Raw genomic sequence first — 16,472 nt, forward strand, 5'->3', positions numbered from 1 at the left:
CCCCCCCCCCCCATACCTCTGTCTAATAATGGAATACACAGACTATCAACTCATTGCCAACAAAACCCTTTATCAGCCAATTAATCTATGTGAACTTCTGCAGCTAATCTAGGATGGACTTCAAAAGCTTTGTTTAAACACTGACCCTTAACACTTTTAGTTTAATAATTTTAAGCCATGACTTGCACTTCACATACGTAATATTGGCATTATATTTATGATGTTAGTGAGAGGGGAACTGGCCCTCACAGTGAGTCTGGTTTCTCCCAAGGTTATTTTTCTCCATTAACCAACATCTTAGTTTTGTGTTCCTTGCCACAGTCGCCTTGCTCACTGGGGTCCTGAATACAATTATTATTTAATTACTTATATTTAAACACAATTCACAATCGTATTTTATCAAACTACACAATGATCACTCAAAGACCTTATAGATATTACGGTTTCATTTTCTGTTTATACATGATTTTCTGTAAAGCTGCTTTGAAACGATGTGCATGTGAAAGGTGCTATACAAGCTAAATAACACCCCTCACAATCCACTCGGACCAGTAGAAAGGAGACTTATAAATACATAATTTAAGTTTCAGCCATATACTTGAGGCAACATTTAAATAAATGTCTGAATTAAACACCCTGGACACTTTTGTCCATATTGGTGCAAACGTGAGATAACAGGGTGTAACTTAACTTCTCCGATTACTTTGATAGAAAGGCTTTGCAATAGCAAAATAGGGGAAAGAACAATACAAAACAAATCAAGGGAGGGGCTCTCTCTCAGGTGGAAGTGACCAATGAGCCAAATGTCAGAGCCCGAATGCATAATAATAAAACAAAATCTTGGGTCGGCCTAGCTCACCTTTGTCAATCGGCCTAGCAACTTATTAAAATGTAATATAGGATGCTTACCATTCCAAATGGAGAAGTAAGAGAGGGGGGCATCTACAGGGAGAGATTGTAACAGGTAGTTACATTTTGGAATACAATTCATTTTAATAACATTAACCTTCCCAATCATAGATAAATAATGAAGCCCAACTGCCCACATCGCTCAAAAACCTTTTTATGAAGGGGTCCAAATTAACTTAATCAGACAAATTTGCTGGGAATAAAATGCCCAAATACTTAATGCCCTTTTTGGACCACTGGAAGGCACCCAGATGGAAAGCTGTTACTGGGCAGTATGCGGTGTATCCTGAAAAGGAATTAATAATTCTATGCAGGCAAGGCATAGATCTAATGGGGTCAGAAACTAATAATAAAATATAATCTGTGTAAAGCAAAAGCTTATGTGCCACACATCCCACCACCACCCCTGTAAAAGTTTCCCTTCTTATCGCCGTTTCTAATGGTTCCAGGGCAAAACAGAACAATAATGGGGAAAGAGGGCAAGCCTGCCAGGTGCCACTATCCAGAGTAAAATAATCTGAAATTAATCCATTTGTACCGCTGCTACTGGGTGTCTATAAAGTAACTTAATCTATATTATATATATATATATATATATATATATACACACACACACACACACTATAACAGTATTCCCCAACCTATACATTTCCAAAATCTTAAAAAGATAATCCCATTCTACCATATCAAATGCCTTTTCAGTGTCTAGTGAGATGGCCACAACCAGAGTCTGATCATTCACCACTGACCACATAATATTGATTAAATGCCTAATGTTATCAGAAGACCTGTGGCCCCAAATAAACCCCACCTGATCTATGAGATGTCATAACGTAATCATTTATAAAATAGTTTTACGTCTAGCTGGATCAGGGAAATTGGACATTAACCCTTACACTTGCTTGGATCTTTGTCCTTTTTAAGAATCAGACTGATCCGGGCTTGTATCATGGTTGGCGGAAACTTTCTATTCTTTTATGATTCCGTATAAACTTCTAACAAAAGTGGCGACAGGTCTGTAGCATAAGATCTAAAATATTCAGTGGCAAATCCATCTGGCCCCAGAGTGTTACCTGTAGGCAAGGCCTTAATTACCTCGCCAAACTCCTCCAAGCTTATCTCAGAATCAAGATAATGTTTTTGCTCATTCGCCAATTTAGGGAGTTGACGAAGATGTGGAACTATAGAGATCAAGATTCCTTTTAAAGCATTCTTTCGGCTGAGGTAAATATTTAAACACCAGCAGATTTCACTGAGGGAATGAGGGAAAAGGGCTCTCTCTGCTTTATATATCTAGCCAAAAGCTACCCTGCTTTGACCATGATGATTGCTGTCCACCATCGAAAGTACCTACAATGGGCATGCGAAACTGGCCCTTGGAGCCATTGAGTCCCATTTTCTTTTACATCACGTAGACGGCCATGTAAGTGTGCACTGTTTACCTGGGGAATTGATGGCACCAGGATGCGCTGTGGGAAGACGACAAGCTGGTGTAGGGAGTGTAACGCTCTGGGCAATTTTCTGCTGGGAAACCCTGGGTCCGGCCATTCTTGTAGACAATCAATTTGACATGTGCCACATACCTAAACATCGTTGCAGACCAGGTAAACCCCTTCATGGCAATGGTATTCCCCGATTGCAGTTGCCCCTTTCAGCAGGATAATGTGCCCTGCCACACTGCACACAATGTCCGGGAATGGTTTGAGTAACATGATGAAGAGTTCAATCCGATTGAGCATATTTTGGATGTGCTGGACCAACAAGTCCAATCCACGGCAGCTACACCTCGCAATTTACGGGACTTGTAGGATCTGCTGCTAACATCTTGGTGCCAGATACCACAGGACACCTGCAGGGGTCTTGTAGAATCCATGCCTCGTGGGTCAGTCCTGTTTTGGTGGCACGTGTAGGACCAACAGCATATTAGGCAGGTGGTCATGTTTTTGCTCATCAGTGTATAATTCAGTTGGAGGTCTGTCTAGTAAAATGTTTAAAAGGGTTATTTTTTTTTTCCTGAGTGTGGATAAGTTGCCTTATATAGAAAATAGTCTGAACATTGGTGAACAATGCCATTTCTCCATTGAGAGTTTGACTTTTGCCCTGAAGCGATAGAATGGTTTAAGTCTGCCAAGTTTACCTCGAACAATGTGAGGCATGAGTTCCCCAGCAGATGTCTGTGTCAATTTTTTTTTTACTTATAAAAAGGTTACAGCCATCAGTAGTACATTCTTTGCACCACACCCTCTCAAACAAACATCTCCTGTATGCAGCTCTAACCGACACAGAGGTCTCTAAACTCCACTCCAACCATCCCACCACCTGACCCCTGGACCCTATTCCTTCCCACCTTCTCCAAACCATCTCTGCATCTATCCTACCTGCACTCGCATGCATAATTAACACATCTCCCCTTACTTTCTCACATTTAAGTGGGTTCAAGTAACGCTGCTTATGAAAATTACGACGGACGGACGCACACTTCCAGCCCAGTGTCTGCAAATGAGCAGCACATTTGTTGTACCAACACAAAAGCACCAAATCACTTTCCAGTCCTTTCGGCTTCACTGTATCTTGTGGATGGAATGACATTCTCAACTCAATCCATGAAGCAGCGGTCTTCAAAAAACAGCTAGAGGCGCATCTTTTTCGTGAGCACTTGACCATATACCAAAAAAAACAAAAAATCTTGTCGCACTCTAATCCAATCTCGGTCTTTGTACTTTTCTAATGAAATTGAAATTTTGTAAATGCAGCACTCAGTCTCCTTAAGATGAACTGCTTTTGTATACTTCCTTAATTCGCTTTGGATAAGATACTTTTTTATTTTTTATTTCAGCAGGACCAAATTTATTATCTTGAATATCCTTTAAACACATGAGAGAGAGAGGCGAGCACTGTGTCCAGATTTTTTGTCATGGTCAAATGTTCGCACAAGCTGAACAGTTGAGATAATTTGCAAGTGGGAACTACTTTATCACTTGATAATAAGTCAAATAACTTATGAATTCGAAGTTTAAATCTAAACGGGCAAGAAATTCTTTGATGACTGAACAATTTGCCAACTTGGTGTTTATTTGTGAACTTTCACTTATTTTGTTTGGCACTTTCCTCAATAACAATAAAACTAAAGTCAATATTTATATATAATTAACTGTATTTTTCCTGTTTAAGCTATAAATTAATATAAATGAATATTTAGTTTGATAACCATGGTGATGGTTATGATTTCCTAATGACTAAACCTGAAAAGAAGTGTATATTACATGTTAAAACAGCTTAGAATTCAGTACACACTAACCAAATAAAACTGGACAATGTTAATGCTTTGGTGTAATTGATTTATAATTTTGCAGTCAATACAAGCAGTCAATTTTAACCTTATTTGTGGCCAAATGTTTAACGATTTCTTTCAGGACTGTATTTTTAGACCAATGTAACAATAAATGTGCACTTACATCAAGTTTAACACCTACAGGAGTGCGGACAACACAAGCCTCTAATGAAACACCATATGCAGCTCTGACAATTTATACATGGAGAAAAACTACTGTGCTGTTACAATTATAACACTAGACAACTTTTAAATTCTCACTGCCATTTCTCACCTTTTTATACAGCAGTTATTTGAATTATATGAAAGAAAAACTGCTATCGATTTATCTATTGGACATCAAAGAGCTGCTTTCTTGCTAAAAGGATGCAATTCTTCAGTTGACAACGTTTCCAAATAAAGGCACAGTTCACCCAAAAAGAAAAATTCTGTAATCGTTTACTCACCTGATGTTATTCCAAACTCATCTGACATTCTTTCTTCCTTGGAACACAAATGAAGATTTTAAGCAGAATGCTGAGACAGACACAAGAAGGGAAGTCATACAGGTTGGGAGAGTAAATGACAGAATTTGAATTCTTGGGTGATCTATCCCTTTAAAAGGAAGCTGATGGCAGCTGCATTTTCTAGAATTATTGACTTACAAGTTATTGCTGGTGGTTATAGAAAGTGTTTTCACTGAAGCATGACATATCACAGTATACAGTAGATAACACATTGTTTGCTAGATCAATAAGCACACAAGTAATTAATAGTTGTATCCAACATGGTCCAATTGTTGGTAATATCACTAACATTACACTCACTAAGCACTTTATTAGGAACACATACTACTAATTCATGCTATTATCTAATCAGCCAATCATGTGGCAGCAGTGCAATGCATAACACTCAGATATGGGTCAGAAGGTTTAGTTAATGCTCACATCAACCATCAGAATGGGGAAAAAAAACATGATCTCAGTGATTTCAAAATAGGCATAATTGTTGTTGCCAGATGGGTTGGCTTGAGTATTTGTGTAACTGCTAGGATTTCTAGAGTTAACTCCGAATGGTGCCCAAAAAAAAAAAATAAATAAAAAAAAATCCAGTGGTCGGAAGTTCTGCAGACTGATGAGAGCGCAGACTGGATCAAGCTGACAGAAAGGCTACGGTAACTCAAGATAACCACGAAATTGTAGTGAACGGAATAGCATCTCAAAATGCACAACACGTCGAACAATGAGGCAGATGAGCTACAAAAGCAGAAGACCACATCGGGTACTTTATTAGGACCATAGTGTTCCTAATAAAGTGCTCCTTGAGTGTATATTAATTGGTAATATCAGATTACCATTCCACGTGCAAAAAACCTAAACAGAAAAAATAACATGAAATGAAATGTAAAACTATGACACAAATGACAGGTGATCATATCAAAATGGTGTAAGTGTAGATGAGTATATGTGAAATGGTATGCAAGTGGGCGAATTTAGGGATATGCCTTTGCATTAACTACAAACAGTTTAAAAAAACAACAATAAAATGAATTAAAATGTACCTATCTACTGTAAACAACAAATGATTTACATTAAGTTAATGTTAAAAAAAAAACAGATATAGTATGTGCAGACAAAACCAAGCAACCTCTCAGCCAAACTAATCCATTTGTCCAAAATCACTTAATAAAATAGCGTCTTTATTAAGGGCTCCTGCTTCCCATTGGGAAAACAAAATAATCATTAACATATCTGCAACTTCTTAAGTTGAGAAAAAACACCATTTCTAAAGTGCTCAACTCTAATGTAAAGACTACATAAACTAGAAGTTTTAAGGCAGAACAGAAATAATGCCCAAATGTTACAGAGCACACAATGGTGAAATAGTGGAAATAAAATACTAGCATTAAAAATTAAGAACAACTAAGATTCACTTTGAAAACTAGTCAAAAACGTCTGGATTTAAGAGAAGTACAGCTTGATTCAAAATAGAGATATTAAAACCCAAGCAGAAGTCAATTATTTGGCAACATCCCTGAACAAAACTTTTAACACTTCGTGAGTCTAAAGCTAAACATTCTTGCAAAATGTTAAAAATCAAATAAAAATTACTTTAAACTAAAAAACAGTTCATGGTATCTTGTTGCTTTCATAATAAATAGACATCAGCCTGAATCACTATTGATACACATGTTGTGCAGCTAATCATTGAGTGGACCAATCACAGGTCCCTGCTGTTTGGTTAAGAAGATAAAAATAACACAATACTGAAACCTGCGGAAATGATAAAATAGTGTTGGTGCCATTTCATACGCGTGTGTGTTTATGAATGAGTGTTGTCCGAGGGTCTCTTGAGCACAGCGCTGTACTTCATAGGAGCTCCGTCAGCCTTCAGCTGAACATTCAACAGTGTGAAAATGGAGATCTCCTGCAGAAGAGGAAAACAAACCATTATCCACAGCAGGAATAATTCAGATGGAAGAAAATCTGACCAAACTAATGAGGGAAACAGAAGATGGTGTCTAGATTTTTACAATTTGGCCATGCAAAGGGGCGTTTCAGGTGTACCATCACTCATTTTATCATCCAGCAGGGAAACCTTGTAAATCTGATTGCTTAAAAGTAAATAGCACACCTCTGCTCAAAAAGCCACATGCTTTGAGGTATCATTCATGTCCGGAGTACAAACGGTGTGGGACAAATTACGCATTGAAAATGGGGTTCGGGCTTTGTTCAAAAGTGCCGTTTCTCATGTGCTGCCAAAGCATAACATTTAAAAAAGGACTATTTGACACATTTTAAAATTGTAAATGCTCTGTTTGTAACTTCTTATGAACAACCCCACAAAGAAAGTAAAAGAAATTGGGTTAAATCAAACAGTATTTCTGAAGATGTGGATTGGGCACCTGTTGTATGGGGTCATTTCTCGGGTCGTCAGTTCTCCAAACAAGCATCATCTCTGGTCTCTTCCCCACTTTACGGAAGTGGAATGTCTTTAGCCCCTCTAATGCCTTCATGAGAGAAACGGCACATTATGCATTGATAATGGTGTTGTGCATTGTTCATAAGCAATCAACCTTTCTGCTGTTTTATTCCACGTTACATTCAGTTAAAGGAATATTCAGGGTAGTGACGTCAAATGTACCGGTACCATGTTAAGTCAGTAAAAAAAAAAAGAAGAAGAAAAAAAGATGTAATTCACCCAGTGTTTCTGCAGTACTGGAAGTACCAACTCAGTTCGATACTAGCACGCTGTCTGATTGGCACATGACTGCTTTGAAAAGCTCACAAACAAATTTGACATATTTATGGGAAAATTAATGATAAGTTAATCAAATTAAAATCATGAACTGACCTAGCATGATTCTTAAACCATAAAAGTCTGCAATCTTAGTCTGCATGAGCTGTGCGCTTAAAGTAAATGTGTGAAGCCGACCGCTCATACATTGGAAACTCCACAGACATTAAGAATAATTTGCGTTGTGTGTGTTGCATGAGATGACAGAGCAGAGAACTTTTCCACTGTGAAGCGTAAAGCGGTGGTTTGGGTATTTCTGTAACTGCTGATCTCCTGGGATTTTCTTGCACATCAGGCGCTAGAGTTTACTCAGAATGGTGCCAAAAACAAAAAACAACCAGTGAGCGGAAGCTCTGCAGGCAGAAATGCTACAGTAACTCAGATAACCACTCTGTACAGTTAGTAGTGAGCAGCATATAGCATCTCAGAAGGCACAACATGTCGAACCTTGAGGCGAATGGGCTACTACAGCAGAAGACTACGTCGGGAACTGCATGCATACTTTCATCTCGAACCTCAGTTAGTAAAAACAAAACGTGTTGACACTTAACATACAAAAGTTGCCCCTTAGACTTTTATTGTAAGTGCACTTCTGTACAGGTTTTTGTTCCAAAATATTCTCTGTGGTAAATTACAGTAAGTCACTAACTGTTAGACAAAACAAAAGTTAAGCACTATCGACAGCATCAAAGTCAGAAGTTTAAATACACCTTAGCCAAATACATTTAAACTCAGTTTTTCACAATTCCTGACATTTAATCATAGAATACACTCCCTGTCTTAGGTCAGTTAACATCACTACTTTACTTTAAGAATGTGAAATGTCAAAAAAAAAAAAAATTATCGGATTGCAGTCAGGGCTTTGTGATGGCCACTCCAATACCTTGACTTTGTTGTCCTTAAGCCATTTTGCCACAACTTTGGAGGAACGCTTGGGGTCATTGTCCATTTGCAAGATCCATTTGCGACCGAGCTTTAACTTCCTGGCTGATGTCTTGAGATTTTCCTTCCTCATGATGTCATATATTTTGTAAAGTGTGCCAGTCCCTCCTGCAGCAAAACACCCCCACAACAACAACATGATGCTGCCGCCACTTGCTGCTTCACAGTTGGGATGGTGTTCTTTGGGTTGCAAGCCTCACCCTTTTCCTCCAAACATATCGATGGTCATTATGGCCAAACAGTTGCATTTTTGTTTCATTAAACCAGAGGACATTTCTTCAGAAAGTAAGATCTTTGTCCCCATGTGCATTTGCACACAGTAGTCTGGCTTTTTTTAATGGTGGTTTTGGAGCAGTGGCTTCTTCCTCACTGAGCAGCATTTCAGGTTATGTCGATATAGGACTTAGTTTTACTGTGGATATAGATACTTGACTACCTGTTTCCTCCAGCATCATAAGTTAATTTTCTGTTGTTCTGGGATTGATTTGCACTTTTTGCATTAAACTACGTTCATCTCTAGGAGACAGAATGTGTCTCCTTCCTGAGCGGTATGATGGCTGCGTGGTCCTATGGGGTTTATACTTGTGTACTACTGTTTGTACAGATGAACATGGCACCTTCAGGCATTTGGAAATTTCTACCAATGATGAACCAGACTTGTGGCCCAAAAAAAAAAAAAATTCTGAGGTCTTGGCTGATTTCTTTTGATTTTCCCATAATGTCAAACAAAGAGGCACTGAATTTGAAGGTAGGCCTTAAAATACACCCATAGGCAGGCTTGGGAGGGTTACTTTTGAAATGCATTCCACTACAGATTACAGAATACATGCTGTAAAATGTAATTATTCCATTAGATTACTCAAGGTCAGTAACATATTCTAATTACTTCAGATTACTTCAGTACTGGTAGATTTTTTTCACTTGTTTTGACTATAAAAAAAAAATACATTCTCTGAAAAACCCAAATATCTTATGCAGTGTTGCTCATCATCAATAATAAGATTTTTTGCCCTAATATCAAAAGGTCGTACTAGAAAAAAGAAATTATGATCCAACATGAATTTTCTTGATAAAGATGACGATATACTCTTCCTGACCTTTATTATACTTTGATGTTTTGTGACGCTAATGGTTTGTTCATTTTCTCATGTAGGAGTAGAGCGTGCAGCCCATTAATCTGCCATTAAATGTGTGGAATACAAACATTTGCTGTTTGGCCCTGTGATTTGTCGTACTAAACCATTTATCTCTGGGTAAAAGCGTTAGTTACTTTCCATTTCTTCTGCTCGAAACATACTTTTCCGTCTGCTCGTATGAATGTAACGCATCATAAGAAAGTGTTTCACCGCTGTTCAAATGCACTTTGGATCACATCATGTATATGTATAAATGTTTTCCATCTGAAAGACTAAATATTAAATGAAACAAATGACAATAAAATGCAAAGTAATCTCTTCATTAATCAAAATATCTTTTGAAATGTAACTTTATTCTAATTACAAATGATTTAGATTGTAACTAGTGGAATACAGTTACTTATATTTTGTATTTTAAATACGTAATACCGTTACATGCATTCCGGTAATCCCCAACACTGTCCACAGGTACATCTTCAATTGACTCCATTTAGCCTATCAGAAGCTAATTGGCTAACTGACATAACAGCTTGACATAATTTTCAGGTATTTTCCAAGCTGCTTAAAGGACAATTAACTTGGTGAATGTAAACTTCTGACCAACTGCAATTGTGATAGTCAATTAAAAGTGAAACAATCTGTCTGTAAACAATCGTTGGAAAAATTATATACAAGTCCTGAATGACTTGCCAAAGCAAGTTAACAAATATGAAATCTGTCAAGTGGTTAAATTAGTTTTAATGACTTCAACCCAAGTGTTTTAAACTTCTGACTTCAACTGTATCTTGGAATCTTCCTTTAAAAATTAAACCATTCACAATTTTCATAACTATTGTGATGAAATAGTACACATTTTATGCATGCACTGCTTTCATTAAACAGATGTTACATACTGAAGAACGGAAATGCAAGCAAACACAAATATGGAGAATAAAGAGGTACGTACATTACAGTAGATTCGTTTCTGCACTCCATAGCGAAGCACCAACACATCAAAGGACTGATCCAGAACTCCCATGACCATAGCCTCAGAGTCCAGAGGACCACACTCCTACAAACAGCAGCACACACACACACACACACACACACACACACACACACACACACACACAACACATCAATACACACTCCCATAATGACTACGATATGTTTGACCCCTTCAACATCTATAGTTACCTTCACAAAGACACCAAAGAAAAGCTCAGAGCTTAACTCTTGAACTCTCTTTGAAGCAGTCTTCCTGTCATTGCAGTGCGATGCTTGTTTGTGAACATCCTCCCCTGAGAGACCCAAGCGTGGTCCACAATCTGAAACACACACAAATGCACACTTGAGGCTTCAGATAGAACTATTACTATGCACTGTTAAAATAAAGAAGTAACAACTAGTGAGAGAACAATGTGTTCTCCAGGCCGAAGAGTTGGTTGATATTCAGGCTTTTTGACAGTATCGGGCATTGGCCAGAAACCATTCCCCCTTAATAAAGTGGTAGCTCCCCCTACCGCTGTGATCACTCAACACTTGATCAACTCACTGAGGGAGGCGGCCAGAAGACGGTGCACTATAACATCAGCGTAGCGTCGTATAGGGGAGGTGAAGTGAGTGTAGAGAGGTACATTCAGAGCATAGTGACGGAAAAGATTCTCGTCCTTCAGCGCTCCAGTACAGAAATACACCGCCATCTAAACTCAACAAAACAACCAACTATTACTTAAGTTCGAACAATATGACATCATATGAACTGGACACATAGGAGAAAGAGGACTGTACAGAGAGTAAATAGGAGAATATCTTCACCTGCATTGGCCTGGAGCACATATTAGTGAGAACTTCCTTCCTGGCTGCTGTATACTCATCATCACCAAGGTTTTGATGCAGAGACCTCTGTCAAAAAAATAAATAAAAAAAAATAGACGACGACGTATCATGACCATAATACATTGTTTTTTTTTCTCCCCAATTTGGAATGAGTTACTGTGAAGATGTAGCGCATGTGGAGGCTTCACTCTATTCTCTGCGGCATCCACGCACAACTCGCCACGCGACCCACCGAGAGCAAGAACCACATTGTAGTGACCACGAGTAGGTTAACCCAATGTGACTCTACCCTCCCTAGCAACCGGGCCAATTTGGTTGCTTAGGAGACCTGGCTGGAGTCACGAGTTCAAATCCAGGGTGTGCGGAGTGACTCCAGCCAGGTCTCCTAAGCAACCAAATTTGCAAAGTTGCTAGAGAGTGTAGAGTCGCATGGGGTAACCTCCTCGTGGTCACGATTAGGGGTTCTCGTTCTCAGTGGGATGCGTGGCAAGTTGTGCATGGGTCGTGGAGAATAGCATGAGGCTCCACATGCTGTGAGTCTCTGCGGTTTCATACACAATGAGCCATGTGATAAGATTAGATAAGGCGACTGAGACTTGTCCTCCACCACCCAGATTGAGGCGAGTAACCGCACCACCACGAGGACATACTAAGTAATGGGAATTCCGAATTGGGAGAAAAATAAAAAAACATGAGGGTGAGAAAATTAGCTTAAATTCTTTTGGTTGAAGTAGTGTTAGACACCCACATGCAGAGCTCCAGACGAAGAAAAGTCGATGTCAAGGCCCATCTGATCACAGAACTCCTGCAGGTCGTCCACCATCTTGCTCTGAGGTGGCGGGTGTCTCCTCAGCAGTGCCAGCTCTGGGTACGAGCGGTAGATCTGATGTGCCACTGCCATGTTCGCCAGCAACATGAACTCCTCAACTAGTCTGTGTGAAACAGGGCATGTGATTCACATCTCGAAAGCTCAATATGGAGGGGTTCAGTGCCACATGTTATGCAATACTGTTACAGAAAGGGAGAGCGCACTAAAAGAAAGAGGACAGAGTGAACAAAGCTGGCTGTAGATGAGAAAGCTTGTGTGCCCTCTTACAGCACAGTAGGAGATCTCGAAGCATTGAGTATTTTATGACAAAACCTACAGTGACTTTTGGCTTACTTGTTGCTGTCCCGATACTGATAGACATAACAGCCCTGAGGCATGCTGGACTCTTTATCCAGGGTGAAAGACAACTTCAGCTGCAATCAAGACATGACAACAAATCAATTAAATGAACATTTCCATAACCAGTCATTTCAAACATCTGAGAACATGAATCTATTGTTCATCACAGACATTCATAATTAGCAGTCAGTTTTTCTAGTCTTGCGTACTTGTACACATTGATACATGTGGTCTTGCGCATGCACCTGGAGTTGACCGTACTAATGATTATTACAAAGCATTCGTAATGTGCATGTGTGGAACGCTTGCAGTCAAAAGGGTAGAATGTCTGACCTTGTGTGAGATGTAATGGCATGCAGAAAAACAAAGTATACCCTGAGAACATCTACATTCTCTGTGTGACTCTCACAAGGCCCGTTAAGAACATGTCCAGGTCATGTTTTGCAGCAAAAGTAAAATAATAATAATAAATGATAATTTTGCATATAATGTAAAAATGAAATAAAATCCTAAACATATATGACAACAAATCACATTTAAGCAGGGACTAGAAACAGTTCAAGGAATGAAACCTAAAAATTACTTTATTTTTTTTTCCATTTCTTTTTTCACAGAATGTAACAAAAAATGGGATCAATGTCCCTTTCAATTGTTCCAGAGAGAAAATGTCATTTCTAAATGCTATAAACAGTTAATAACACTTCCGTTTCATTCCTATATTTTAATTTATTTTTAACCAAAGACCAAAATATTTATCACAGTAACATACTGGAATCAAACAACTTCCTGTTGCCTGAAAAATATGAGGTTTGTCTCTCAATTCAATTACTCGAATATCATCAATATATGCCAAAATAGGCAATATCATAATCAAAATATTAATAAATACAATGAATACCAATTCAGATAATTCCAAGACATTGCATTATTGTAGCATCAGATGACTAAAGCATTGACAACAAAATGCAAAAAGTGGCTTAAGGAGGCAATACTGTATTAATTGATTGGTTTACTTTCATATCATTGGACATACAGTTAGTTTATCACTAGCTTACAGTCCACAGCAGCAGAGATTGTCAATCTATTGACTCGCAGGACAGTTTCTTGCGTTCCATCTGCACACATTTGCCAGACGTATGCTTTTAGGCCATCTAACTGAGGTCGTCACATTTGACACGGCATTTTTAGGATACGGTGTAAGTTAAATGTACGATAGTTAAAAATGTTACTCAATCTCTGCATTCTAAAAAGTTGTTGTTTTGTTGCCCGTTCAGCTGCACATTGCCTGAACAACTGAAGAAGTTGCGCCAACTGCCCCCTACTGTCCCAGCCCAAGAAATTGTAGGTGGCACTTGAAGCTTAAACTACTCCATTTGTAGGAAAATTACTTCTTATAGAATGACTAATAGTCAGTGGGAAAGATTCATAACGTAAATGTTTTAATGCATAATCTTTTTTAAATAGTAAATAGTTTATGGCCTTTGAATTAACACACAGTAAATTTTTGTTTCTCCAATATCAAACATCTTTAGTAGCTTTTCGTTCCTTGCCACAGTTTGCTTTGGCTTGCTGGGGGCCTAAAGACAACCGATTTCAATGACGTTTTTCAATGATACTGCTCAATAGGGGCCTTTTAAGACATTACAGCAAGATTTTCTAAACGGCTGCTTAGAAACCATGTTTATTGTGAAAAGCGCTGTACAAATAAAAATCAACCAAAGTGTAAATGAATAAAGAATCAACTGCAGAATGGTAAAGTGTGACAACATGGATGAAATTGAGATGTCAGAGAGAGGATATTAGTATTTCACTAAAATGACACACCTGGTCAAGTCTCAGAGCTCCACCTTCAAATCGTTGGGCACGCATTTGTTTGGCGATATTGTGTAAGTTGAGGACAGCCTCCTGTATCTCAGGGATGGAATGGTGTGGGGAGCAGGGCGGCAGCTCTTCAGCACTGAAGCTCTTTTCAGGAGCTTCAATCATGCTCTGAGCATGATCATAACTCAACTTAATGCAGGAACAGATGACAGAGCGGCCAAACCACTCGCTCAGGATCTACAGGATGTACAGAAAGCAACATCATAGAAAACAATGGGCAAAAGGGGTTATTATTCTGAGAGCTCTTTTAGAGGTTTGCTCTAAATAAGAGTCAAGAGTCACACAAATTACCTTCCCCTCTGGTGAAAGCTTCCAAATGACAGAGAATGTCAGTCGATCTGTCAGAGGATTCAAGCTGCACAGCTCCTCACACAGGAGACGAGGCAACATGGGGATCACCTGCATCAGAACATATATGCGTCAAAATTCAAACTCATAAAAACAAACATCCACATATACTGTACATCCACAGCTATTCTATCAAACAATACAAAAAAATCACATAAAATCTCTTAAAACTGCCCTTAAGAAGAGATCTGTGAAATAATGCAGCATGAAAACCTGATGTGGGCTTGATTATTATAGTTCGTGAATTCTACTGGATAAATAAAATGCCAGATTGAGTTTTAGCTTTTACTTATTTTTTGAAAGCATTGTGCCCCTTTTCTAATTAAAATACGACTGTAATTAATGAAAAAAAAATTAACTATACAAAGGAAGCTTTTTAAATATATTTTAATAAAGTTTTTCATTATTCTCCGTGGCAATTCTTTTAAATTCTTATTTCTGCAAGTGTCATTTTTACAATATTACAACATTTATGTTTTATTCTCCAGTAATCAGTATAAAGGCAGTCTAACAAATACTAAAGTTCTTGGTTAAACTACTGTTAATTCTGCCCCTGTTCTGGATAATATTTTTTCATAATATAAAAAAAAAAAAAAAATAAAAAATAAATAATAATAAAGAAAAAATACAATTTATATTAGGTGTGGAAGAGGCTGATTTTGTATAGAGGGGGATGTAAGGGAAACATTCAGGCCATTTTCACCTCAAAATTAAAAATTATATTTCAAAACAAAAGGATGCCTATACTATATAGGAAGCCTATGTTTATTTTTGTATTAAATAATTTTCCATTATTCTCAACAGAGACTTATTAGACTTTAATTAAATCAGTATAAAAAGGCAACAGTTACTACCATGATGTATACATTAATAAAATATATATATATATATATATATATATATATATATATATATATATATATATATATATATATATATATATATATATATATATATATATATATATAATTTAAAAAATATATATTTTAATAATTCTTTTTTTCAGTCTTTAGGCAGTACGGTAATGAAAGTTTTGGGGAAATGTGCTTGATTATCAAGAAAATAATTGTGTCACCAATGCAAAATATTAAAAGATCCAAAAAAAAAATAAAAAAAGTCTTAATTTTCCATTTCTTTCTTTTGATTTTATGGTGAAATACAGCCCAGACATGTTTTCGTGAGATTCACCCATAGATCATTTTGAAATATGACGGTTACATAAACTATATGCTTGTTAGCATAACCCTTATATTTGATTGGAAACCTTGGAAACATTTAGCTAATTTACAGTGCAAGTTTAAACAGATGCCATGAAAAGAAGTTAATTAACTATTAGAATAATGACTGATGACTGATTTGGCAGCTGTATGTTGTCAATTTGTAAAACTAGTTCCTTTTCTGAAACATTCCTGCTCTATGAAACCTTTTTAAAATGTAAGAGTATTCTGTGTTTCTTGTGATATATTCTTCTACATTATACCCTAATTGAAAACTAAATGCAGTATTTTACCAAGTGTATGCGGAGTCGGAAATCTCACAGAAAAATTTCTGGATCATCTTTCACCCCAAAATACTGTTAATACTTAAATCCCTTTAAATAACTGAAAATCAATACTATTACACATTCAAGAACAATAGCCAGAAAATGAGCCCTAAGTTTTTG

The 16,472-nt window shown here is 37.5% G+C and overlaps 1 protein-coding gene across 2 annotated transcripts in view; it reads right to left on the bottom strand.

Moving 5' to 3' along the window:
* Positions 1-3,900: 3,900 nt before the first annotated feature.
* The window catches only part of dis3l2 (DIS3 like 3'-5' exoribonuclease 2), a 29,026-nt gene continuing 16,454 nt past the window's right edge, over positions 3,901-16,472 (bottom strand). For both annotated transcript variants that reach the window (XM_052134709.1, XM_052134710.1), the window contains exons 12-21: positions 14,753-14,860; positions 14,405-14,638; positions 12,575-12,654; positions 12,161-12,344; positions 11,392-11,478; positions 11,129-11,276; positions 10,771-10,901; positions 10,541-10,645; positions 7,125-7,229; positions 3,901-6,646 (exon numbers count right to left, since the gene is read on the bottom strand). In XM_052134709.1, the coding sequence (XP_051990669.1) occupies positions 6,542-6,646; positions 7,125-7,229; positions 10,541-10,645; positions 10,771-10,901; positions 11,129-11,276; positions 11,392-11,478; positions 12,161-12,344; positions 12,575-12,654; positions 14,405-14,638; positions 14,753-14,860 (1,287 nt within the window). In that variant the 3' untranslated portion in view covers positions 3,901-6,541. The remainder of the gene's footprint in view (positions 6,647-7,124; positions 7,230-10,540; positions 10,646-10,770; positions 10,902-11,128; positions 11,277-11,391; positions 11,479-12,160; positions 12,345-12,574; positions 12,655-14,404; positions 14,639-14,752; positions 14,861-16,472) is intronic.

This window comes from Xyrauchen texanus, chromosome 9, assembly GCF_025860055.1.
Source record: "Xyrauchen texanus isolate HMW12.3.18 chromosome 9, RBS_HiC_50CHRs, whole genome shotgun sequence".
NCBI lineage: Eukaryota > Metazoa > Chordata > Actinopteri > Cypriniformes > Catostomidae > Xyrauchen > Xyrauchen texanus.